Genomic DNA, 26,974 nt, shown 5'->3' with positions numbered 1-26,974 from the left:
TATACAACTTGTAATATGTAGCCCGTTCACGACCCCCTGCATACCAAATAAAACGATAACCGCACCCGTAACACTTAATCGCTTCGTCTCAAGACCCGTGTCAAGGGTCATACATTGAGAAGGCGGAAGTAAACGACACGTTGTCCACTCATATCGCATATTGAATTTGAAATTTTGGTTCTCGGAGACACTGCACTATACAAGATTCAGCCATCGCGATGCCTTCGAAGGAGCAGTCGTTGAAGGACAGGCTTGATGGAAATGAACTTGACCTTAGCATGAGTAGTCTGACAAAGGTTCCTGTCAAAGATCTGGTAAATCACCGTAGCTGATATCGTGTTCAGTTGTAGCCATATTTTGTGTGAAGCCCTTCAATATATACCACTGTTTCATTTAGATTTTCGTATAGGTCTCGTTATATCAACTGTAAATCATGACCACCTAGCGTCATGTTCGTTTCATGTATCGAAAAGAAGAGAAGGACTTTCTGCTTAATTTTTCACAAAATCACACCATACTGTTGCAAATATATACAGTAGTTATTTGACCAGTCATCAGTTTTGCTACTAAAACCTATCACTTATTAGATATAAACTCCCATTACATGACTTGGTGTCATGTATTTGTGTCACATTTGAGTAGAAATAAGGATGTAAGGACAAGACAGAAACGTGACTATAAGTGCTAAATTTTGGTTTAATTAGAGAAAATCGCAGCCCACAAGACACTGGTTCAGTTACATGTACAAGTTTTAAGTATGCACATATGTATATTACAGTTGATGGTGCAACAGTTACCTAGTCACTGGGAATGATACTTTGACCCAGTGTTATCTTAGAGATTCCTATCTATTCTGTATACTATTCACCAATGAGAATGCAATATGTTTAGTTGCAATTTCAGAGAAATCTAGTTTACTTTACAACTTTGTTACCTTTTACCTTTCACACCTGGGTTAGATCTCACTTCTCCTTTCACTTTGATTTCATTCTCTGACATCCCAGAAAAGATATTGTTAGCTGCTATAATTGTAGTTTTGTTTTTTCTTCTGAGTCTAACTTTTATTGTTCTTGGGAATTGCACTCAACTTTTGTAGTGAAATGCCTGGAATAATGAAAAGTTCAAAAACAAAGAATATTGTGACAATTATTGAAGCTCACCTAGGAGGTTATATGTCTGTGAAAGTTTATACACATTTATCAACAGTTCTAGACCATTTTACTCACACACTGTAAGAGAATGAATGAGTTGCTCATTTAGATGGAGAAAGCGCAAAAATAAATATTGTGTTGGAGTGACTTCAAATATAGTAGGAGAATAGATGATGCAACTCTGAAAGGATGAATAAATAACATATTTTGTTTTTTCCAATAGGCTGCATTACCAAAGGCAACAGTGGTAGATTTATCATGTAATGAACTTACCAGTCTACCTGTAAGTATCATTTTAATATTATACGTGATATGTAAATAGATTGGAAATCATCCATAGGAAAATATTCTTGATTTTCAACCTTGTTGCATGACTTCGAAGTAATTGTAAATTTGTTTGCCAGACTTCATCCTTGACATTTTGTAACAATAAAATCATGAAGTTTTGATGGTGTACGAGTAACTGTTATTCCTGAATGCATCTCATTCTTCAATTCAAAGTATATACATATTTAGACCAATAGATTTATTTTTGCATCAAATGTTCACTGTCACATCGTCTTGTTAGAGACATCTTGAATCTTGTCATGTGACCAGTGTCAGCCAATAGTAATTAATAGACATCTTGAATCTTGTCATGTGACCAGTGTCAGCCAAAAGTAATTAATAGACATCTTGAATCTTGTCATGTGACCAGTGTCAGCCAATAGTAATTAATAGACATCTTGAATCTTGTCATGTGACCAGTGTCAGCCAATAGCAATTAATATTTTTGTTTCATTTCTATAATATACAGGATACTTTCTGTACACTGAAACACCTTGTAAAGATTGATCTCAGCAAGAATAATTTGACAGAACTTCCTCAGAAAATTGGAAATATGGAAAAAATTCAGCACCTGGATCTCCTTGGCAACCAGATTCAAACTCTTCCCATTAGTTTTGCCAGGTTAAAAAACTTGAAATGGCTTGATTTGAAGGATAATCCATTGAACGATCAACTGAAGAAAATTGCTGGAGACTGTCTTGATGATAAGCAATGCAAGGAATGTGCTAAACGGGTACATGTACTTTTTTGTTTTCAAGAATTACAAAGAAAGTGCAAAAGGACAGCAATCAAAGTGTTCAGTGTGTTGCAAGGTTAAGGGAACTATGTGTTGTAGTTTAGACAGAATATATATGATAGCATAATAGCAATATGTCTTTAATACTGTGTCTGTTCTCTGGAGAACTTCATGTACTAACAATTATTGAATTTGAATGATAAATGAATAAGATGACTGATGAAGAAAAAAAATGTTGATTGGACACTATTTGGTGTAAATTAGCAATATTTCAGTGGTTGTAAAATCCATTGTACACTTCATCTGATCTTTTATTGCAGGTTGTAAGTTACATGAAAGCAGTGCAGTCAGAACAGGAACGACAAAAACAGCAACGATTGAAAGTAGAGAGAGGTCAGTAGTGCAGTATCTTGGATAGACCTACCTAATGAACACTGCCCTCTTGTGGTTAACTTTATACAGTGAAATTCTAAAGGATGATGCAACTTGCAACATTTGTATCTCTTGCAGAAACAATACAGTATCTTGAGATGTTTGCTTCATTACAGTTATACACTGAATTACACAACATTAACTTTTCTTAATTACTGTCTTTGTTTAGAAGCACTGACAGGATACTCACTATTAAATCTTGATATTATTTTCAAAGTCACATTCAAGTGTGTGCACAAATTTATTTTATTTGGTCATTCTCACTCAAATGACACTACATTGTGTACAACAAATTACAAGTAGAAAAATGTTATAGTGCGATAATAATTTGAAACATTTTACAATGTAAATTGAATTTTGTTTTATAGAGAAGGAAGCAGCTATAGCAGCAGAAGAGAGTAAACAACGAGAGTTGAAAAAGAAACAAAAACAAGCAGAAAAAGACAGGAAAAGGAAAGAATATGAAGCCAGACAGGCCGCCATACAACAAGAAGACTTAAACGATTCACCAAATACACAAGAAGAGGAAGGTAAGTTGTACTTTCAGAGTTTTCAATCAATACAACGATTTGGTGATTTCAATCAATTCAGTGATTCAGTTCAGAAATTACCAGTCTTTAAAAATCTGTTAAACTTTGTTTAGAATTTCATACTTTGGTTGTCCCATTATTTTTGGTGGGAACCCTGGTAAAACAGCTATGGAACTCACTGACAGGTAGAAGTTACTTACTTACTACCCTGTACAAAAACACCAATATTTGTTTTTAAATCCATAGTTACTGTATTTTTGGAGAACCTGGTATAGGTAGGTAAAATCTACCTGAATTCCCAAGATGTTTTACTGGGTTCCACATTACCAGGTTCCCCATCTAAATGTATGGTACAAAGAAAGTTATGAAAATCTATACAAGACCTTTATATTATCAGGTTCTCATACATAGTAAAATACATAGACATGTCAGACAATCTTAGGCTACCATAAAAATAATTGGACATTACATATTTTAAGTTCCACTCTTAGATACACAATATTGAAACAATGGAGTTGTCAAAACCAATGAAAAAAATCAACAAAAACGTGTAAAATAAGAAGGCTTCTGTCATCACTTTTAATTGACTCCTAAAACTTGACCATGGACATCCTTGAGATACCAGACATTATGTACACATAGGTCAATCAAGGTCATAGGTCAACATAGGTCAGGCTGTTTGATTGAATGTAAAGCTAAAACAGGATGTATTCACCAGAAGACTATACATAAAAATATACATTTAATGATCAAGGCTGGTTTTTTGAAGCTGAGGTTGTTGTTTTTACTTGCTAATACTGAACACAGTGGGAATGTTGTTGAATAATAATAACATAAATAATGTGGATTTATAATGCGCTTTTTCTCATGAGAGCCCAAGGCGCTCACAATTTTTACCACTAGCATGGATTTATAGCAACACAACAGCCCTTTACATTGTCAATTCCCTGGGGAGCATACAAGAATAACTTATGGTTTTGTTCAAATTAATCAACTTTGTACTCTCCCCCTCAATATCAATCATGCTGTCTTCAGCAGTAATACAGTGCTGTTATCTTTCAAGTAAAACACACCCAACAGTCATGCTGTCTTCAGCAGTTATACAGTGCTGTTATCTTTCTAGTAAAACACACTCAACAATCATGCTGTCTTCAGCAGTTATACAGTGCTGTTATCTTTCAAGTAAAACACACTCAACAATCATGCTGTCTTCAGCAGTAATACAGTGCTGTTATCTTTCAAGTAAAACACACCCAACAATCATGCTGTCTTCAGCAGTAATACAGTGCTGTTATCTTTCAAGTAAAACACACTCAACAATCATGCTGTCTTCAGCAGTAATACAGTGATGTTATCTTTCTAGTAAAACACACTCAACAATCATGCTGTCTTCAGCAGTAATACAGTGCTGTTATCTTTCAAGTAAAACACACCCAACAGTCATGCTGTCTTCAGCAGTTATACAGTGCTGTTATCTTTCTAGTAAAACACACTCAACAATCATGCTGTCTTCAGCAGTTATACAGTGCTGTTATCTTTCAAGTAAAACACACTCAACAATCATGCTGTCTTCAGCAGTAATACAGTGCTGTTATCTTTCAAGTAAAACACACCCAACAATCATGCTGTCTTCAGCAGTAATACAGTGCTGTTATCTTTCAAGTAAAACACACTCAACAATCATGCTGTCTTCAGCAGTAATACAGTGATGTTATCTTTCTAGTAAAACACACTCAACAATCATGCTGTCTTCAGCAGTAATACAGTGCTGTTATCTTTCAAGTAAAACACACCCAACAGTCATGCTGTCTTCAGCAGTTATACAGTGCTGTTATCTTTCTAGTAAAACACACTCAACAATCATGCTGTCTTCAGCAGTTATACAGTGCTGTTATCTTTCTAGTAAAACACACTCAACAATCATGCTGTCTTCAGCAGTAATACAGTGCTGTTATCTTTCAAGTAAAACACACCCAACAATCATGCTGTCTTCAGCAGTAATACAGTGCTGTTATCTTTCAAGTAAAACACACTCAACAATCATGCTGTCTTCAGCAGTAATACAGTGATGTTATCTTTCTAGTAAAACACACTCAACAATCATGCTGTCTTCAGCAGTAATACAGTGCTGTTATCTTTCAAGTAAAACACACCCAACAGTCATGCTGTCTTCAGCAGTTATACAGTGCTGTTATCTTTCTAGTAAAACACACTCAACAATCATGCTGTCTTCAGCAGTAATACAGTGCTGTTATCTTTCAAGTAAAACACACTCAACAGTCATGCTGTCTTCAGCAGTAATACAGTGCTGTTATCTTTCTAGTAAAACACACTCAACAATCATGCTGTCTTCAGCAGTTATACAGTGCTGTTATCTTTCTAGTAAAACACACTCAACTTGAAGAATTGACATTGATCATGTTTATAGTTTTCTGGTGAACATTACCTGTTTTGGCTGTAATATGTAAAGCACTGATAACATACTGCATCATGTTTATAGTTTTCTGGTGAACATTACCTGTTTTGGCTGTAATATGTAAAGCACTGATAACATACTGCATCATGTTTATAGTTTTCTGGTGAACATTACCTGTTTTGGTTGTAATATGTAAAGCTCTGAAGCATATTGCACCATCAATTGGGACATCGTTAGTTTTGCTCAGTTACTTCTTGATTTCAATTTTTCTCAAATTGATGCATTTTCAAGGTTTCTGAGTACAAAAACTTACAAAATGTCAGAGGTTAGGAATCTAAAAAGGGCATGTAACTTGCATAGTTGTATGAAATAGCAAGAAAAATGGAGATATTCCTGTTTATGAACCTCCATTGTCTTGTTTGAACACCCATGCTGTACTAGTACTTTAAGAAGAAACCATATCAATAGAATACAGTATATTATAATTCCTTTGTTCTTTTTTACATTCATTATGCTATTTCTCTCTCTCCGTATTTCAGAAGTCCAGAAACTAAATGGTTATCAAACAGAACACATGAAACCTTTATCAGGTAAATAATATTCTGTTTTTTTATATTCGTATTCTACTTACGACACGACTAGGATCATTTTCCAGTTTACCAGCTGTATACAATGCGTTTGTAAAGTTGCTAACAAAGCTATGTTTATTTGATTACAAGAAACTCTTTGTATTGCTTCAACCTTGAAAGAAAACAAAATGGTTTCATGTTCTTTTAAACAGAAAGATATGAAGACATTCTGAATAAACAATAATTTTTGCTGTTTTTGTTGTCAGTGTATCACTAAACTACAGATTATGGCAAGAGTCCATTGTCTATAATGAATTGAATTGTTTGACTGCAAACATTGGGAAGCAGCCAGGATTTACATAATAATATAGAAATTTCATCTGAAAATTTTCATTTTATTTTACTTATGTGCATTGCTTATAGGTATAACAATATGAAATTTCAACAAAGCTTTAAGAACAGACTGATGTATTATCTTTTTTCCACAACACATCTCATCATATACAAAGACTAGACGTGACAGAGTTGTTGTTGCCGTAGTGACCTTGTAGCTATGGGAAAAGAGGCTAAGGTTTTGACAACATGTTTCTTTGTTGCCGTGGCTATTAGACACTTAGTTACGACCTTGTAGTAGTACAATAGGTCCGGTTTCTCTTATGTGAATATTTTCAAGGATGTTTAGTGTTGTATATATGGCCTTGTCTGGCAGGCACTGCCAAAATTTAGCTGGGCTCCAGTGGTGATGCAAGATTTTTTGACATCTTGATTTTTGCAATTTAAGTTAATAACAAATTAGGAATCATCGAAAGACAAATTTGATTCATTTCAATAAACTAATTTATATCGACTCAAAAATGCTAGTGTACTGCAGCAATTTCTTTCACCATAGTGTGTTTATCCTAAAAATGAAATTTCTATTCTTTAAAATTGTATTTGCTGTGAGCCATTTGCATGATGGGAGTCATCAAAAATAATATATTCAAGGTTGTGTAATGAATATTCATGACTCCTGAGAGCTTATCCCCTTCACTGGAAAATCTGAATATTCATTGTGCAACTATGAATATATTATATCTGCCATCAAGGACTACCATGGTAGACATTACAACTAATTACAATGACCTACTGTCTCTTTTATTGCAGCAACCTGTGCTGTATTTGATATTTTCAAACACATAAAAAGCACACAAAAAAAGTATCTGAAAATGACAAGTACTTTGCTTTGGACCGATATCAGTAGTGTGTACTATTAGATGATAATGTTAGTTTATAGTAAATTATAGGAGATTGTAGGGTTTCATAGTATACCTTCTATTAGACTACTACTAATACTATCAAAATTGATAGCAGAGAAACCTTGCAAAACTCTTTTATGCAATATATTTTCTGTCTTGTTTTATCCACAGTGTCACCTTGCTACATCATGTTTCTGTTTACCTTCATGGTTGGCATAGTAGCAGTGTTGTTTGGCGTATTTTTCTACTGTCAACACCATGGCAACAATCCAGCATGTCGAGATATCGTCTTCAGAGTGCAACAAATGACAAGAACTGTCACCAGTCTCTTTCCAAAGTAACCAATTTGTGCAATGTGTTCAAGATATCATGTATGAAGTCTATGATTTCGTATTCAAGTATTCTATCTTTAACAAAACAGATGGGATGTGGGTATTTGCAACACCACATTAATTAATCAAAATGTTGAAATGTTTGTCTTTGTTCTTGCCTTTCACATTGATATTTTAATTTCCTAGATTGACTAAGATAGCATAGATGTATAGATGATGAAGTCAGCTAACAACCTTGATTTTAAAAGCCTTACTTCTGAAGGCATAGAGAGTTCATTTGTTGTGTTGTGTTGTGTTTATGAAAGCATTTCACAGTTGTAAGTTGTCAGAGTAAAAAAATTAAATAACAGGAAGTGATGTCACAATCAGCATACATCTATCTACAGGAAGTGACATCACAACCAGCATGCATCTATCTGTCCCAAGTTCCTATGCAGGGCTACTGTATAAAAGCCCCACTCACTGAATGCAGCAATGTACTGTAAACCTGGAAATTTTCACTGAGATTTATTTTCACTTATTTCACTGAAAACAAAAATAAGTAGTGACTATAACATGCCTCCTTGTATAAATACAATGTACCAGCCTGGTAATTAGTAAAATTTAGTCTTTGTTGAAGACTGTGAAATTGCAAGATTTTCTCGTAGTGAATATATTTAGGTACGCAGTATAGTATTGATGCGTCAGAGAGTGTGCTATCTGTCCCTCACAACTGTTTGTACAGATACCAATTTATGGCAGTAGTGTCTCACCACAAGCTATACTAATGTATCTAATGTCATCCTCCGTGAGAACACGGTAATGTCATTGCATAGAAACCATGTTGTTTTATATGATGGTATATTTCTATAGATTCTGTTATAGGTGTGAAAATAAACAAGCTCAAGTTTCTGAAAAATCTTTTCCAATTCCCTTAAGTCTTGTTTCCGTGTACAACAACAGGTGATTGTTTTGATATTGTAGCTAGACTGATACTTGTTTGTTTTACAAACTCTTCTTCTATAGTCTAGATCAATGGAAACTGTCAGATACATCATATGCCATTGTGCCTTTGGATTAACCCTTTCTGCAAGTAAAGTGGTACCTGATAGGATGACACAATACGTTGCATCGTAGTCTAAATTCAATGCTTCCAGATACATTTGCATTTGATGTCAAAATCTAGATACTAGATAGGCTGTGATATGATATTGGGTTCAATCCTGTTGTACTCTGGTAACTTCCTAAACATTACTTTTGAACAAAATGAAATGAAACAAGCGTATATCCTCTTTATCAACATGTACAGATTTAACTTTTGTTGATTCCATTTATTCTTTTTTGAGAATTGTCACACAGTATTGTTTCCATGGTAACACAGGGTCAAAGGTTGAAAAACAAGCTGACTCGATACTTGAAGTATGTTTTCATAGATATTGGCCGTTATGACTTTTTAATCCCAATTTACAATGGAATCTTCGTCCTTAATTCAAACATATCATATGAAGTTAATTAAGAAAGTTTGACTAAATACTGATGCTTATTTCAATGTTTTAATAATTTGAATAGTACTAAGTGTTATGTTTTCATCAACTTTGTTTTGATTAGAATTAGAAAATAATGGTAAGAAAACTAAATATTTAAAATTTTTAGATCAATAAGTATGGAAGAAATACTAGCGCCATAATGAATAGTTTTAACATCAACCTCTTCATCTACTTGTTACTGTCAAGGTTATAATATCTCACAAACAAGATGTTTTCCTCATACGGTATATTTTTACTTTCTTTTAAAGTACCTTGCTTTGTATTTATAGAATAGTGTATTTACTTTCCTGAACTTTGATCGCTTCAACAAATTTTAGAAATTAGGCTTTTGCCAGTACATTCTAGTGGCGTAGGGAAATAAAACAAAAGAACTTGATCGGCATGGTCTCACCTAAAGAGGGCGGTATATAGAAATTGTGCGTGACAGTCAGATGGACACTTATGTTTGAACATAGACCTTTAACCCAGTTCATTTCAGGATCTGTGGTTTGAATAAATATCTTTAAAAGTTTAAAAAGTCAGTCTTAAAAGTACTGCAAATTCATAAATATAAGACCTTCTAAATAATGGATTGAATGGAATATTTCATTGATCTTTGTACTTGTATTTTTCAATGAACTTTTTACTGTGATTTGAGGAAAGCAATAAATTGTCAACAAAAATCATACTAGAAATGTTGTACTTTATTCTGAAAGCATTTTTTGTCATTCCACGCTAAATCCAATGCCCAATCCCACCCCATCAACACACACACACACACACACACACACACACACATAGACACGCACATACATACACACACACACACGCACACACACATGCACGCACACACACCAAGACACGCACACACACACACACACACACACACACACAGTATGTACAATTACTTTTAATGTTCAAGGTGACTTATAAGCCCGATGGGCTGGGAGGTATTTTATTACCTCATGTCACTATAATAAAATTACTCTAATTATTTCACAGAAGCTAAGTATACGACCTGAAGAACTCGCATTGAATACTAGCCCACCACACCTGGAACAAAATAACTTGTACAATAACATATATTTATGATAAAACAATTGATTTATTGATATTGTCTACAGATATAAAGCTGGTTTACAATTATCTCATGAGGTAAAAGGTAAGGAAGGTGTGTACATATAATTGCTAGGTTTAGATATACATACCAGTAAATAAACCAATTAAAACAAGCAATCTCCTTTTTGTAAATCTGTTCACCTCAATAGAACCAATCAATGTCAAAGTCACTGAAACTATCAAAAACAAATTCATAATCCTACAATTATTTCTAATTATTATAAATATAATTACTTCATATTTTGCTATCAATTTCGTGAAATAATAAATTCAAAATAAATCATGACAGCATATAATAATTTAGTCATACATCTATAATTAATATAGTTTTGGTATGTCTCAAAAACTTGAACAAAATTTCATTGGAGACACATCCTGAAAAAACAGTAAACTTATAAATTTTTACCCATGACAGTTTGCCCTCAACTGTCTATACTTCAAGTAACTATTCTTGTTCCAGTTAAACATTTACTATTAAAGTGGCTCCCGAATAAAACATTTTAGTTTGTGGCATTCAAAAAAAAGAGAGTGAAATTGACATCAAAAAATCTACCAGCGTCAAATGCTTAACTTCATAACATTTGAATTTTCTAGACACTTAATTATTTAGAATACAGAAATGATTTGTACCTGAATGACAGTTATTTCATGAATTTGTTTACATTTGAAGTCATTTAATGGGGAGTTTGTGCTGTGTTTCAGTGACATGTAGATTTATTGTGGAATGGAAGAGAGTAAAAAATAAATCAAATGTTTGTCTCAGTCTATTATATAAACATATTACAACTTTCTGTCATAGTTTGTCTGAATGATAATTTATGCTGTATTTGTCACAACTCATTTACCATTCCTACAATATGAAACATATATTTAAATATCCAATCTTGAGTACTCAGTCAAACCATTCCCTGATATCCTGATAATGTAAATATGTATAATTCTATCAACTTGATATTGCACCAATGTTAACATGTGGAAGGAATGTGGCAGCAAGGTAAGGATAATCTTGGAATGGATTTGACAAAAATGTTCTATGTAAACTACTGTTTTCTATACTAATGAGCACATGTGGTGAGATGAGATATATAGTCAAGTATAAGTCTTTGTGGCTAGTCAACAAACTTCTTTTCATAGTTTAGTTTTTACATCTATTTGAGACTTTAACTGGAGATACATATCACATATATCACTAATGTATGTGCATCAGTGAAGAGGTTGGACTAGGATTCAGCTTTGAAAGCTTTTAACACACATTGAATAGCAAGTATGGGAGTTGGGGTTAGGCAAATCTAACTCTGCTGTAGTTAGGGATTTAAGTCCAATATCATACTATGTAGTCAGGTAAGTCCACCATTGTACTGTATAGTTAGGCAAGTCCAACATTGTACTGTATAGTTAGGCAAGTCTAACATTGGACTGTACGGTTTAGTTTGATAATCCTGTATAGTTAGGCAAGTCTAACATTGGACTGTACAGTATACTGTAGTTTGGTAGTCCAATATTGACTGTATAGTTAGGCAAGTCCAACATTGGACTGTACAGTATAGTTAGGTAGTCCAATATTGCACTGTGTAGTTAGGCAAGTCCAACATTGGACTGTACAGTATAGTTAGATAGTCCAATATTGCACTGTGTAGTTAGGCAAGTCCAACATTGGACTGTACAGTATAGTTAGGTAGTCCAATATTGCACTGTGTAGTTAGGCAAGTCCAACATTGGACTGTACAGCATAGTTAGGTAGTCCAATATTGCACTGTATAGTTAAGGAAGTCCAATATTGTACTTTGTTGCACCAACTTGAATTGGACTGCAGGGCTATAGACAAAATATGAACATGCAATGTAAGCAGGGAGGGACTTATACTCAGAAATAACGTAACAAAGGTATACAACGACAATTTTTGAAACAATATTATTTTTGTTATTCATAGAATATGTGATGTGTGATATACTGCCATCCCTATCAACTATCTTGACTATGTGGTACAAATGATAATTAAGATACATTTATAGTAAGTGAGAAATGAACATATCATAATAGTTTAAAAATTGCAAGATATAACAAGGTATATATCATAGCATATAGAAAAGAATATTTAATATGGTAATATTTACAATTTTAACAAATTTGTAAAAAAATACCTCCAAGATATAATGTAGCAAAAGCAGAATATTTATTGATAATGAAACCAAAACAAACAATAAAACACAGATACAAATTTACTATCACAAGGCAGTCTGATTGACTTGAACTCAAATACTGGACTACAAAATTAATTTACCATAAATATTGTCAAGTTGAGCTATCCAATTCTATGAGTTTATTTGGACAAGCAAAATTCATTTTTATCTACAAATTTGGTTTCCAATTCATGAGTAAACCAACAATCATTTGACTTTTTACATAATTTAATGACATAATGTATTAATAAGAACATTTTGCACCAGGTCCATCAATCAAATGTTCATTTTCATTAATTTTTTTTTCATCATTTTGTTATGTACAAACCCTGGCATTAGTTACTGTTTTGTTCAGTGTGGTAATTAACATCAAACACCCAAAACAAAACTATGGCATAATCATAGAAAACTGGAAATTTTGCTACAAACAGGTCTCCTTATCTTTGTTTGAAAACCTTACCAAAATATACTAAGATGTTATTGTGTGATTGATTGCCCACTCAGCTTCATCTTCAAATATCATAGAACTAAACAGCTTAAATAGTGAAACTTTACTTCCAAACATTGCACACAAGTACTTAGTATACAAACTGTATGGCTCATTTCAAATGTTGTCATTGCCATGTATGTAAATAGTGTGCCCTCTAAGCCAATTGAAGCACCACTGACGCACACAATTTCTAGTGACACACCAAAATTTGATGTTCCCTTATCTCTTACTATGTGGTGACTCACAAGAAATGACAGTTTCTATCATTTTGACCCAGAACAACAAAATATGGCTATCATTAGAGGGCATATGATGTAAATGTATGTCTAAAAGACCAGATGTAAAATCCTGTCACATCATTGAGACAAGATATGATGAAGGCAAACGAGTTGACAGGAACATTAGCAGACAATATTTGATGTCAAATTATCCAAACACACCTGACAGCACAAACTGCAGATTTGCTTAGATATAATTATAAACACTGACAATTATGAAGAATCAGAGATATATCATCTGATAGTACATCTACAATATCACATGACAGTAACCATGACAACATCAATCTTGTTTTGGCAGACTGCAATTTTATCATACACATCATTTTAGTGAAATATTCATGATTGGCATTTTCCCAACTCACAAACTGACACATTACATTCAGACACAATCAAATATTTTGATATGAACACCAACATGTCTTCATTTCTAGTCTCATCTATAGAGGTCTTTCAGTATGTAACCCATAGATATCCTGTGTTAGTAACGGAAGATGACGTTGTCCTGGTCCCCACGTATCTAGATCTGACTGGTATGACATTCTGTGGCTGATACGATGAACAATTTTGAATCCACTGCCTTCAAGCTGAGTCAGCACATTGAGAACTTGTCTGTAAAATAACAGTACTAAAATTCAGTTTCCTAAAAATGACAATGAAACAGCACTTGACATATCTGAAGTTCTCACATGACTTGTTTTCAAGATCTGACAAGATCTGACCCTTGACTGTGCCTTAGTCAACCCAGCTGTATAATTGGGGACCTGGTAGGATATAGGTTGCAATGTGAATGCTGTAATCCTGGGTACTTATGGAGGCTACCATGTACAGTATTTTCCCCAGGGAGTTGAGAAAGTATAAAAGGCCAATGAGCCATTACAGATCAATGCCATGGGTATTAAATGTAAAGTGCTTGGAGCACAGTGTGGGAAAGCAATATATAAAACGCTACCATTACTATTTTGTGCTGATTGATATGACAATCATGTGCCAAATGAAAAGACTATCAAGTCCTGATCATAAGATAGTCAGGTGCTAGTCATATTCTCATCATGAGCTATATGTCCTGATCATGTGATTGTCATGTGACTAACCTGCGCAATGGTGGCACACTGTCTGTTGTGACCAGACATCCCCTGGTAGAGACCACATTAAAGCTATTGGTGCAATCACATTTGATATGTAAGTATCTGTCAGGATAACGGTTTTCTACCACCACAATCAGACCAGCCCAACCATGGTCTAAGTAGTAACATGTAACGCCTTCACGACCCTGTAAGACAATCAAATTAAAATATGAACACATCACATACTTTGTATTCATAGTGATATTTTGTGGTGTACTTCATAGTTATGCTTAATATACATCATTACTCTGATGACGTCTGAGTCATTCGGACGAAAGCTACGTAGATGCTCAAAAACTAGATTCCAATAAGGTAACTTTATTATTACTAATACTTTATGCTGTTCAAAATTTCATGGGTTCTAGTAATGTTATCATATTTTCCCTACTCTTTCTTCTTCAGTTCTCCATTTTTCTGTTTACACAGTTGTTAGAAAAACTTTGAAAACATTTTAAAGCATTTAAAGACATCTTTATTTCAATTGTTTCCTAAAGTCTAGCTGTACTTACCTCATGTTGTTTGCCTTGATGTATAGCTAACTGTATAACAGCATCAGCTAAGAAAGTCATAGAGGGCGCTATTTGTTCTACAATTACAGCTTTAGAACTATGCATGGTCAGGGTGTACATGGGTAAGCTGTCTTTCCGCACAGGACTTCTTACTCCTGTTAAAAAACAGATATCATTTATTCAATCTTTTCTTGGGAATTGTTCTCAAATACTCAATCTGTTCTACAATCACAAGATTTATTTCACTTTTTAGTACTCTGATATATATAGTCAATAGAAAGACTTTCATACCTACATTACAATTGTTTTCATTGAAATCTCTTGTTACGGCATACTTCATGACAAACATGACATTGAACAATGTACAGCTATAGTACATGCTTCAAATTACAATGATACAACAATGTTTTTTTTAAATTCTTGTGACAATGAAAGCTCTGACAACTAAAAATTACAGCTTCTTTACAATGTATTGTGTGCTATTTATAACTTGTGCACTTACCTGTCATGTACATGTTTACACCAGTTGTCCAATGATTAAATGCTGTACAAGCCACCACATATAGACCAGGTTCTAACATCTCTCTACACTTACCTGTCATGTCCACACCAGTTGTCCAATGATTAAACGCCGTACATGCCACCACATATAGACCAGATTCTAACATCTCTCTACACTTACCTGTCATGTCTACACCAGTTGTCCAATGATTAAATGCTGTACAAGCCACCACATATAGACCAGGTTCTAACATCTCTCTACACTTACCTGTCATGTCTACACCAGTTGTCCAATGATTAAATGCCATACATACCACCACATAGTTCTAACATCTCTCTACACTTACCTGTCATGTCCACACCAGTTGTCCAATGATTAAATGCTGTACATGCCACCACATATAGACCAGGTTCTAACATCTCTCTACACTTACCTGTCATGTCTACACCAGTTGTCCAATGATTAAATGTTGTACAAGCCACCACATATAGACCAGGTTCTAACATCTCTCTACACTTACCTGTCATGTCTACACCAGTTGTCCAATGATTAAATGTTGTACAAGCCACCACATATAGACCAGGTTCTAACATCTCTCTACACTTACCTGTCATGTTTACACCAGTTGTCCAATGATTAAATGTTGTACAAGCCACCACATATAGACCAGGTTCTAACATCTCTCTACACTTACCTGTCATGTTTACACCAGTTGTCCAATGATTAAATGTTGTACAAGCCACCACATATAGACCAGGTTCTAACATCTCTCTACACTTACCTGTCATGTCTACACCAGTTGTCCAATGATTAAATGTTGTACAAGCCACTACATATAGACCAGGTTCTAACATCTCTCTACACTTACCTGTCATGTCTACACCAGTTGTCCAATGATTAAATGTTGTACAAGCCACCACATATAGACCAGGTTCTAACATCTCTCTACACTTACCTGTCATGTTTACACCAGTTGTCCAATGATTAAATGTTGTACAAGCCACCACATATAGACCAGGTTCTAACATCTCTCTACACTTACCTGTCATGTTTACACCAGTTGTCCAATGATTAAATGTTGTACAAGCCACCACATATAGACCAGGTTCTAACATCTCTCTACACTTACCTGTCATGTCTACACCAGTTGTCCAATGATTAAATGTTGTACATGCCACCACATATAGACCAGGTTCTAACATCTCTCTACACTTACCTGTCATGTCTACACCAGTTGTCCAATGATTAAACGCCGTACATGCCACCACATATAGACCAGGTTCTAACATCTCTCTACAACCAACAAATGCCTTGACTTGTCTTCTACAGAATGTTCCCAACTTGTACATACCAGTTGTACTCATACCACTTGTCCTCAAAACAACAATACCTAAATCTAGAAGACTTCGTTTACTTTTCTGTTCATTTCTGTAAATTAGGGAATATAAGAAATCATATAATTTGTATGTATCACAATCTGGGGGTCATGCAAAACCAGAATCTGTTTTGCCTTTCATTGCTACAACTGATTCTATCAAATGATGTATATAAAGTAAAGAAATGAAACAGGTGCTTCAACATGGCTATACAGACACAAACACGCGCATGCATGCATGCACAAATGCACGCATGTACACACACACACACACACACACACACACACACACACACACACACACACACACACACACACACACACACACACAGACACACACAAACTGCATATTAGTTTGATAATTTCATCTAGGCATACCGATCAGCTTCCTGAAACAGTCCAAATTCCACTTCTGTTGGTTCTGTGACTGTTAACATGGTGACTTGCATTGATTGGCCTGCATGATTTGGAAACACCCCACTTAGTCTGGCTTCTGACCAATCAGAGTTAACCTTACATACATCAACAGTATCAAAGTACCTATAACAGAATAGAGATTGGTATGTTTTAATTAATCCTATCCTATGCAACATCCTGAACAGACACACAAGAAAGTACTCACGGATTGAGGACAGAATTAGCGATAGGACGAAAGTACTAAGTACTAGTTTACTGAGTTCTCACACCATTAATTGATAATTATACTAACTGATCAAATGTGTATTCCATGAAATAGATAATTACATAGAATAAATTGACTTCTGTCATCATAATTACTAAATTATTCTCCATACCACTGCATATTAATCCTGTGTTGCTCAACTTGAAGTAGAAATTATGATGCACTGTGTCACTGTGTGAAAGAGGTTGACCAATGTGTGAGGGCACCCCATCATGTCGCACCTTACAGACTAAACTTGAAGCAATTTGTTGTGTACAAACAAATACCACCCCACCTCACCCCTAACCCCAAGAGAGAGGATTCAGCAATGTGTAATATATGGTTTTGTATATGATAGAATAATAATAGTCACTTGGCCACACTACAAATATTCTCTAATCCAAGGTTCAGTCAGTCTTCGCAAGTTCTTTAAGTGTTACTTACTGGAGCATATCATCTAATGACATCCAGAAGACACCTTCAGATGCACCATGTACCATTAATACTTCCCTAAGATCACTGGTCCATAGTGGAGACTCGTCAGACCAATCACCTTTCCAGGAATATGTACCCCATGGATTACGTAAACGTATTAATCTAAATAGAACAACAGAGATATGTATTATTGCCATAGCAATATGACCAGGAAACAGGAACTGACTGGTTGGCATAGCAATATATGTTGTTGTCATGGTTACTTGGCTCCAAAAGTTGTCATGGTAACATTAGTATGGTTGACAGGAACAGGGTGATTGCCTAGATAATACATCCTGTTGGTAGCGTCTAGATGGATGTCATGTTAACACAGGTCCATATGCTGTCATGGTAACGTGGGTACGGTTGACAGGTCAAGGTGTGAGGTGTGGTCTTGCAATACCCTCACACCATTTCCTGTCCCCATACCAACATCACAGTACACAGTACACAGTATCACAGTATCACAGTATCACAGTATCACTCACTGTTTGTAAGGAATATTGTACAATATTTTCATCATTGGAATCTTTACAACAAACGAGAATGGAATGACTACAATCCAAACCTTTTGCATCAAAAATCTAAATCTACTCTTACATGAAAACTCTAAATACTTATCTCATAACTCTAAAATCAATTTGCATCAAAAGTCTAAATACTCCTTATTTCACATCTTCACAGCAAGTAACTGCAGAGTAGACATACACTGTATATAGATGACTTACTTACACCTCACTATGTTTAGCAGAGAATACGCATGTCTTGGTTGGAGTATACAGTGTGTGTATAGATGACTTACCTATGCCCACATATGTCTTGTACATCTAGCACAGAGTATGCATGTCTTGGTCTGAGTCCAATGGTATGATAATCGGTATCATTCACCTTCATGTTACCGCCACCACATGACGCCCCCATTAAAAACCTGTATCAGTTGATAAAATAGAGATCAGATTTAATCCATAGAATGTATCTGGCAATGGGAGTCATATGACAGAACTTCATGATGTCGGTGCGTGTACAGGTGTAGTATACTCTGGGTATTTGCATGAGTGCTTCCAGTGTTGTCTGTGATCAGAGAAAGTAAAAGTGCAGCCAAAAGCAATCCAAACACAAGTTCAAATATACCATTCCCACAATACCGACACTGGCATTCTCACATCATAGCCAAGGTTCTATTATTATTAGCTACAGCAAATTTCACAATAAATATACCATCATGCTTGTATATGATTTCACATGTGCACTGATATAAAGATACCTATTTGGAACCTGTGAATTAAGCGAGTACAGAGTTTTCATCCAAATCACTCGGATGTCATCAGTGTAATATAGTCGGGTGTATTACACTGATGATGTCCGAGTGAAAACTCCGTATTCGCTTAATTCACAGATTCAAAAATAGGTTTCTTTTATTTCATGATCTAAAACAATTAACAATGACATCTGTTGAATTTAGACAACTGAAATTGAGTAATATACTGGCTGATTTTTACTTTTGAAAATGCTAAATTCCAAAGTAGCTAAACATACTCGTTTGCAATTTAACTTACCCAGCTTCTTTAGAACTTAACAGTTTAACCCATATAAGATCTTTATCTAGGGGTGGATCATTCGGACCTAAACCACTCTCTGAAATGAAACATGTGTTATATAATTCATTTCATTTATTCTCTGAAATAAAATGTACGTTACAGAATTTATTTCATTCACTCTGTGAAATTAAACATAGGTTATAAACTTTATTTCATATAGTAACATATAATGTAAGGGTATCTTTAGCTTTCATTTCCTTGTTTTGTTTCATATTTTGGTTTTGTTTCAGTACGTTTATAACAAAGCCAACAGGTTTCTCTCAGGCACTCTCTCTACCCACAGTTATTTCTGCAGACTACACTATAAAATTCTAAATATATCCTACATGATAACATACACTGTATATGTGATAGGACCAGCCATCAAAACATACACAAGCCTGTGTAAGTGGCATAGTGAATGTGACTCATCTGTACACAGTGTATTCACATACATGACACCTATTGACAGACTCAGAATGGATTGAAATCAATAAATAAGTACTATATGAGGTGACACTTACTTTGTAAAGGTATACTTTCACATGGAGCACCAGTCAACGTAGCCAACCCTTCTATACATCTACCAGACACTAATGCTTGATAACAACCATGCATCTTAGCTAAGGCTTTCTCTATTAATGGCACCCATAATTGTCTTCTTTTGGCCTGGAAAAAGATATCAGAACTTTCTTGGATCTTATCTCAATCATATTATGATAAATATATATATACGTAGTTGCACAGGTTGTTGTCATGGTGTTACAATATCCATGTTTTAAACTATTCACTTAGTCGGTACGACAGAGTGTTCAGGCGCCCTCACACATCAACAAAAAGAGAAAGCTGATGAGGGTGCATGGAGGGACACACTGTATTACAGTATTATACTCACCTCGAAGATAACAGGAATGACTTACAAAATGCACTTTTTATGTATCATAGTATGTAATTTCTAAAAACCCAAAAGTTCACTTATGTATAGCGAGTGACTTAAAATAATTTCCCATATTTACACGATGGACAATAAAGTTTTCTATTCTATTCTATTCTATTCTATTCTATTTATAAATAGGCAGCCTCTCTGAGTCATTAATTTCCCAGCAAGAAACCAACTCATACAAGCCTGAAACACAAAAACTACAGTACTTTTCACTCACCTGAGAGTAAAACAGTACACCCCTATGATTTCACTCACCTGAGAGTAAACCAGTACACCCCTATGATCACATGGTAATAAGCTATCAATCACTACAGTGGTCCAGATACCATCTTTACACAGTCTAACTTGGTATACACCTTCTGGGTTATATTCCCTTGTTATCATAATCTTTTCTACTAAATCTGGTCTCTCTGCTAAAACAGCTAGTGCACTTAAAAACCTGCATATATGAAAAAATACAAACAATGAATTATATAATATCTATAGTTTTTTTTATTATTATTATTCTTACTATTCTACTAGTAGAATAAAAGTATGAAAAATACTAGTATCACATCAAAAGTGTTAGATCTATTGCACAGTTTGTCAAATATTAGTACCAAGAAAGAGGAAATCAGGCAAAAGTTTACAAAATTGTCACTTTATTAAGTTTTAATTTGAAATATACATGAACCTCTTGATCAACCTAAACCAAATTAAAGTAAGAAATCTGACTGATCTAGCTCCAGAACTTACCAACAATTTCCAAGAATACCCTGTGATATGTCGGATGGCATTGGGGTTCTGAACACAGCCCAGGGAATTTGCAGTTCATCACGTGATGTACACTGAATTTGATCAGGTCTCAACCAATCACATACACGAGAATCAAATTGTTCTTTGTCATTATAATAGAGAGATTTGGATGATGGGCGAAAGGAATCATCAATAAATTGACTATGATCCTATATAGTAAGAAAACACAATAGAAATATTAATCACACAACAATTTTTTATGTCACTGAAAAAAAATTCACAATGGAAATAAGTACAATAAATATATTATTTTAATAACTATAAGTCACATATTTTCATGACATAAAATTGTAATTTATGGCTGACAACATTTTGACAATTTTACAATTTTATTATTCATCATCACAAATCCTTCTTTTTCTTGGCCTAATACTTAGTATCAAAAGTACAGATTATAAGTTTGTATTGTGTACAGAAAATAAACAACCTGATACAATATTTTACTATACCTGTTTGCAGAATTCTACAATCTTTTCAAACTGCTGCTTAGCACTATCTTCGTCTTTCTTCCTCTTGGATTCAATGACAATACTTCGTTGTCTGCCTATTTTACCACCACTGTTTGCTTTAGCTGTGTGTTCTTCACTTTGTTCTGTACTCTTATCATAGCCACACACAAAACACCTTGTATGTCTACTGTTATTTTCTAGGGTACACTTGGGACAATTCCATGTCTCTGGAAAATCAAACGCTAACCCAGAAGAAGTAAATGGTTTAACAGCACCACAAACACAGCACACATTGACTAGGTTAGTGTTATTGTAAGTACATTGTTGGCACGCCCACTCATTATCACCTGGTATCATTGGTGTTGTTGGTTTGGTAGCAACCGAAACTTTCTGACTTCCACAAGCAGAACATTCCATGATATCTTCCATATTCAGACATGTACACTGTGTGCATTCCCACATTTTTTTCCTGACAGCATTCGTTCTGGACAGTGGTCCACCTGGAGATTTAGGAACAAAGGTGACAGTTGCCTTGGTAAGGTCAATGGTTGCCATCTCCACTGCTCCATCTCTATGCTGTTCACACACAGTGCAAATATCTACATTACTTGGATTTTCACCAGCAGTGCAATTAGTGCATGCCCATGTAGCTGATGATGATTCTGAGGCCGATTCTGCAGCTGGCTCTAAAACTGATTCTGATGCTGATTTTGATTTTGGCTCTCCACAATCAGATATATCAACATCTTGTGAGTTCTGGTTTTCAGTATCACTATCATCTTGTTTTTCAGAACTTGTATTTCTAGATTTACCATTATCACTATCACTATTCTCCACTTGAGTAGAACTGATATTATTATCTGATTTAGCACCACTACTGTCAGCATTACTGTCACTGCTTCTGTCTTCACTACACTCACTACTTTCTTCATCATCAATGACAATAACACTATTGTTGAGTTTATCATTTTCTGTACTTGCACACACTTCAGTGTCATTACTAGTTTTCTTAACCTTTGCACGACGTATCCTAACACTCATTTTCTTTGTCATATTGCAGTTTTGACAAGCTTTATCAGTATTTCTGCAGGTGCATTTAGCACATATCCACACCTGTGAGCTTGCCACTTTATTGTTGGCATCTAAATTGTCTCTCTCACTCTTGTCTGTTTCAACCTTATTCCCATCTGTTTCACCTTTATTCCTATCATCAGGGTAAATATCAGGTATAGATTTTTGTTCTGGCACCAAGGTTGGTTTTTGGTTATTCAAATGAGCTATTAAAGCAGTAGCAAGCTCCAACCCTGGTGACTTCTGTGGAGATTTAATCTTACTCCTTGAGGCTCCTACATCTTCACAAGGTTTGACAATAATTTCTTTGGGTCTTTTAGGAGATTTAGAAACAGGTGACTTCAATTTTTTCTCAGTGCTTATATCTACAAAATTCTCCACTAGAGGTTCTTTTAGACCTTTCAAAGGCTGAATTGTTGGTAAAGAGAGTTTTCTTGGCGCTTCACACACAGCACAAGACATAGAATTACTGGGGTTTTCCAGGGTACACCGCTGGCATTTCCAGGTGTCAGCTTTCATACAGGAATTAGTGGAAGTTGCACCAACATTGTCAGTAGTAGTATTTTTAGCCTTACCTTCATCAGAAGTCAGATCTATTATAGGCACTAAATCTACTTCCATGTCCTCTGGTAATGAAGGGTCACCATTCTCAGTTACATTGCTTTCTCTGCAATAATCACACATTGAACAGGAAGTTGACTCTGCCTTGTTGGTGTAGGTACATTTTATACAATTCCAGCTTATATCCATATCTTCTTCAATACTTGGTTCTTGTTTTTGTCCTTCAGTTTCTTTCTCCTTTACCTCGCACTCACTGTCTTTCCTATTCCTATAGAAATGGGAATGAAATAGATATCACTGAGAATTTCTAGGTTAGTATAGGCATAGTTTTGAGTAAATCAACCCTAGAAAGACCTGAGAGAAGTCAACACTTGATACATTACATGTGTGTACACCCTCTAGTAACAGGAAACGTGGAGGACACTTCCTACAGTGTGACCACCTTTTTCTCATTATCAACTCCAAACAGACCCATGTACAACAGGATACCCACATACTTTCCATGGTTGAAACCTCACTATATAATGAATATCACACAAAAGTATCAGGGTTTAGTGAAAGCAGTATCATTGTAGTCTTAATGCTTGTAACATGATCCAAAGGTCATCCACGCATGACCTCATAGGTCGTGACTGAATAGACTCTAAGAGGACATGCATGATATGATGACAACTTTCATTTTGTTATCAATCGTACACAGATGAACAATTTGCATGATTGTTAGTTCATTTTATCAAAAAAGGTATTCTTTCAATATACATAATATATATACACATAATAAAAAATTGTGTGGTTCCGATTACACTCAATTTTAGAATAGGTGGGTATGTAGATTTTTTATTTCATTTTTTTTCATGTCTGAGTGTCTAGTTCAGGTTTTCCATTGTTTTCCAAATGGTCTCTATGTTATTTCTTTCTTTCTATCAGATGTACAGCCATTACAGATTGGAAGAACAGCTTTAGAATGTCTTTTTAAGATGATGTCAGTTTCCGCACCCACTATTTCTTGGGAGACATTATTATTATTATTATTATTATTATTTTAATTTCTTAGAAAACGCACTACACATACGTCACAGTGCGATGTACAGAAACTCTAAAAAGAATATGCAAAATTTTAAAAAAACATCACAATTTTTGCGATTTTATTATCTTTTTCTCAAGTACATACATGTAAAAAAAAAGTTTAGGGTTGGCAGTGTAAAACTAGGTGGGGTCAGGTAACTGGAACCAAACAATTATTATTTTTTTTTTTGGGGGGGGGGGGGGCAAGTAATGACAATGCCATATACAGAAAGGTAATTTCTTCTGAGTAACAAGCGTGGGTGTATGTATGATTTGTTTTTGTCAGTCAATGACCCAAAACAATGAGGAAATGCCATACCTACAAAAAACACCTACACTTGACATTGTTATCATTCATACTTCACCATACACATTTACCATTTACACATGTAATGTTATGTCATACTATGAACCCATATACAGTCTCTCCACTGTCTACATGGAGTACCTGACAGGCATAACTATACACATACTACGGAAATCTCAAGTCTAAAATGAATACTTACTGTTTAAGTCATGTCATATGATGGCTAAAAACAGTTACAAGTTAATTATTCATTGGTTGATTACATATTATTCAACTTAAAAACATTAACTCATCAACAATTGTAACAATAATTTCAATAAGTAATGTATATTCACAACATCAATGTGTCAGAGAAACAAACCAGAATGTTTATACCAAAATATGAAGACCTCTGTCACTATCACTGTCACTGTCACTGTCACTGTCACTGTCACTGTCACTGTCACTGTCACTGTCACTGTACAAATATCACACTTATATCTCAATATTATTCTTGTGGACATCAGCATCACTATAATAATTCCCTGACAGGGGTAATGTTTTAATTTGACTGACCAAAAAAAATTATCAGTCATTTTATCAATTAAATTAAAACATTACCATTGTCAAGAACACTTTTAACGGTTTAATGGTTTGAGTAAGTAAATTACAGTGCACAAAATGTATACTTACCAGAATGTGTCAGTGAAATCATCAATCAAATTCGATCAAATACTAGTATTACTAACACTATTGTCATTGTAGAATTATCACATCTACCTACGTTTTTGTTCTTGTGTATATCACTAAGAAGTCACTATGATGACTGTGTACTTTGTGACTTATCTGTTCTGGTAGATATCATAATATCATCAGTTCATTTGTAAAACATAAGTTGAAAGACAGTAAGACTCCACTGTTACAGTTAATCTTACATGTATCGTTAGCTTTGTGAATGTGATTAATAAGCAAAACAGTCATGTTACTTTTAATGATGAATCATGGCTGACTGACAAATACAGTATGCTGATTTATTCTCCGTATTGTCATCCAGTTGGAGTTACCAGGTTGGAATTGAGTCATGTACTTTATACCCAACGTTCATGGTGGTGGTGTTGGTGGGAGTGCATTTTATTTAAGCATGTTTGTATCATCCATACATTTGTATATTGAGATTTGTTGGAAGGCATGATTTGTCCTTCATAAATTGTGGGCTACTTTAATATATATCTATTTTTTTAATTTTATTTTGTTCCTCACCGTCGTCGTGTAAAACTTTTTTTTATACTGGTGTAAGGTTGTAAAAGTGTGTGTCTATGTGTCTGCGATGGAAGCTAAAGTTATCACTCAAATTACTGGCTGATATTTCCGGGGATTAACTTGACACTCACTTTCACTATCGACGTATCGTGATTAAATTTTGTAAGCCGTAGAGTATAATCATAGTTTTGAAAACAAACCACGACGATCTACTCACTGTTTTGTTTCTTCCATTCCCACATGATCACGACGTCGCCCACATCTTCCACACGATTTGACACTGTCCCCGTTCTCCAGTAAACAAACATCACACTTCCACGGTTTCTCTTCGTCGTCGGTCGTGATAACAGACTTTGATTGCAGTCGAGGGGCACCACAACTCTCGCAGTGTTGCTGCCCAACCGCGTTCGAGCACTTTTCACAAACCAAGGGCTGGGAAGGGGTACTTCCCATATTACGACACAATGTATGCCATGGTGACAGTTTCAGTATTTAGTGAGAAGGGGAAAAAATCACTTGAGCTATTTCCTTTCCGGTACATTATTTGGTACACTTAGTATTTTGATGTTGACTTCCTGTAAAGTGTCCCTTTACAAGTTCACAACAGGACATTTGATTGGCCGTTCGTTGAGAGGGCCAAGGTGGACATTTCATATCAGGGATAAAAAGTAATCCGAAAAGAAGCCAAAGCGTAACTAAAAATCCACCCACATATTGCATTCGAAAATAGATTGCGATAAATATAAACTGGGCAAAATAAATCTGTAGTTGAGCGTGCAATCAGAATACTCGTGGGCTAATCATCCAATCAAAATGACTGTAAGAAAACATATCACGAAATAAGGATTTACTGAAAAACTTCTTATTTTGAGCTCCTTATTCGATATAATGTAATATTTTGACGCTAATATTTTTCTCTCATTAAGATTTTTTATAAAATTAAATTTAGAAGTTATATTAATTTTCAAATAGTTTTATTTATTTAAAAATATAATGTTGGTTCCTTACACTTAGTTGTA

The 26,974-nt window shown here is 34.8% G+C and overlaps 2 protein-coding genes across 3 annotated transcripts; one reads left to right on the top strand and one right to left on the bottom strand.

Annotated features, from left to right (window-relative positions):
* Positions 1-139: 139 nt before the first annotated feature.
* On the top strand, positions 140-7,789 carry LOC144439464 (leucine-rich repeat-containing protein 59-like). Its single transcript, XM_078128750.1, has 7 exons — positions 140-314; positions 1,375-1,434; positions 1,948-2,211; positions 2,535-2,607; positions 3,015-3,176; positions 6,132-6,182; positions 7,568-7,789. The coding sequence occupies exons 1-7, from the start codon at positions 219-221 to the stop codon at positions 7,735-7,737; spliced, it is 876 nt and encodes a 291-aa protein (XP_077984876.1). The 5' UTR covers positions 140-218; the 3' UTR covers positions 7,738-7,789.
* A 4,714-nt stretch (positions 7,790-12,503) lies between these two features.
* Positions 12,504-26,532, bottom strand: LOC144438758 (calpain-D-like). 2 transcript variants are annotated; one of them, XM_078127918.1, is made up of 14 exons: positions 26,173-26,525; positions 23,359-23,612; positions 21,713-22,212; positions 21,204-21,412; positions 20,724-20,907; positions 20,050-20,194; positions 19,505-19,583; positions 18,751-18,876; positions 17,919-18,071; positions 17,192-17,353; positions 16,655-16,866; positions 14,937-15,091; positions 14,395-14,573; positions 12,504-13,912 (listed from the first exon to the last, which is right to left on the bottom strand). In XM_078127918.1, exons 1-14 carry the CDS (start codon positions 26,406-26,408, stop codon positions 13,741-13,743), a joined length of 2,766 nt encoding a protein of 921 aa, XP_077984044.1. In that variant the 5' UTR covers positions 26,409-26,525; the 3' UTR covers positions 12,504-13,740. The 2 variants fall into 2 exon arrangements, with proteins under 2 accessions (XP_077984044.1, XP_077984043.1); XM_078127917.1 differs by having other exon boundaries at positions 21,713-23,612; positions 26,173-26,532.
* Positions 26,533-26,974: the final 442 nt, after the last annotated feature.

This window comes from Glandiceps talaboti, chromosome 8 (assembly GCF_964340395.1).
Source record: "Glandiceps talaboti chromosome 8, keGlaTala1.1, whole genome shotgun sequence".
Lineage (NCBI taxonomy): Eukaryota > Metazoa > Hemichordata > Enteropneusta > Spengelidae > Glandiceps > Glandiceps talaboti.
This window is presented reverse-complemented; position numbering and strand designations above follow the sequence as displayed.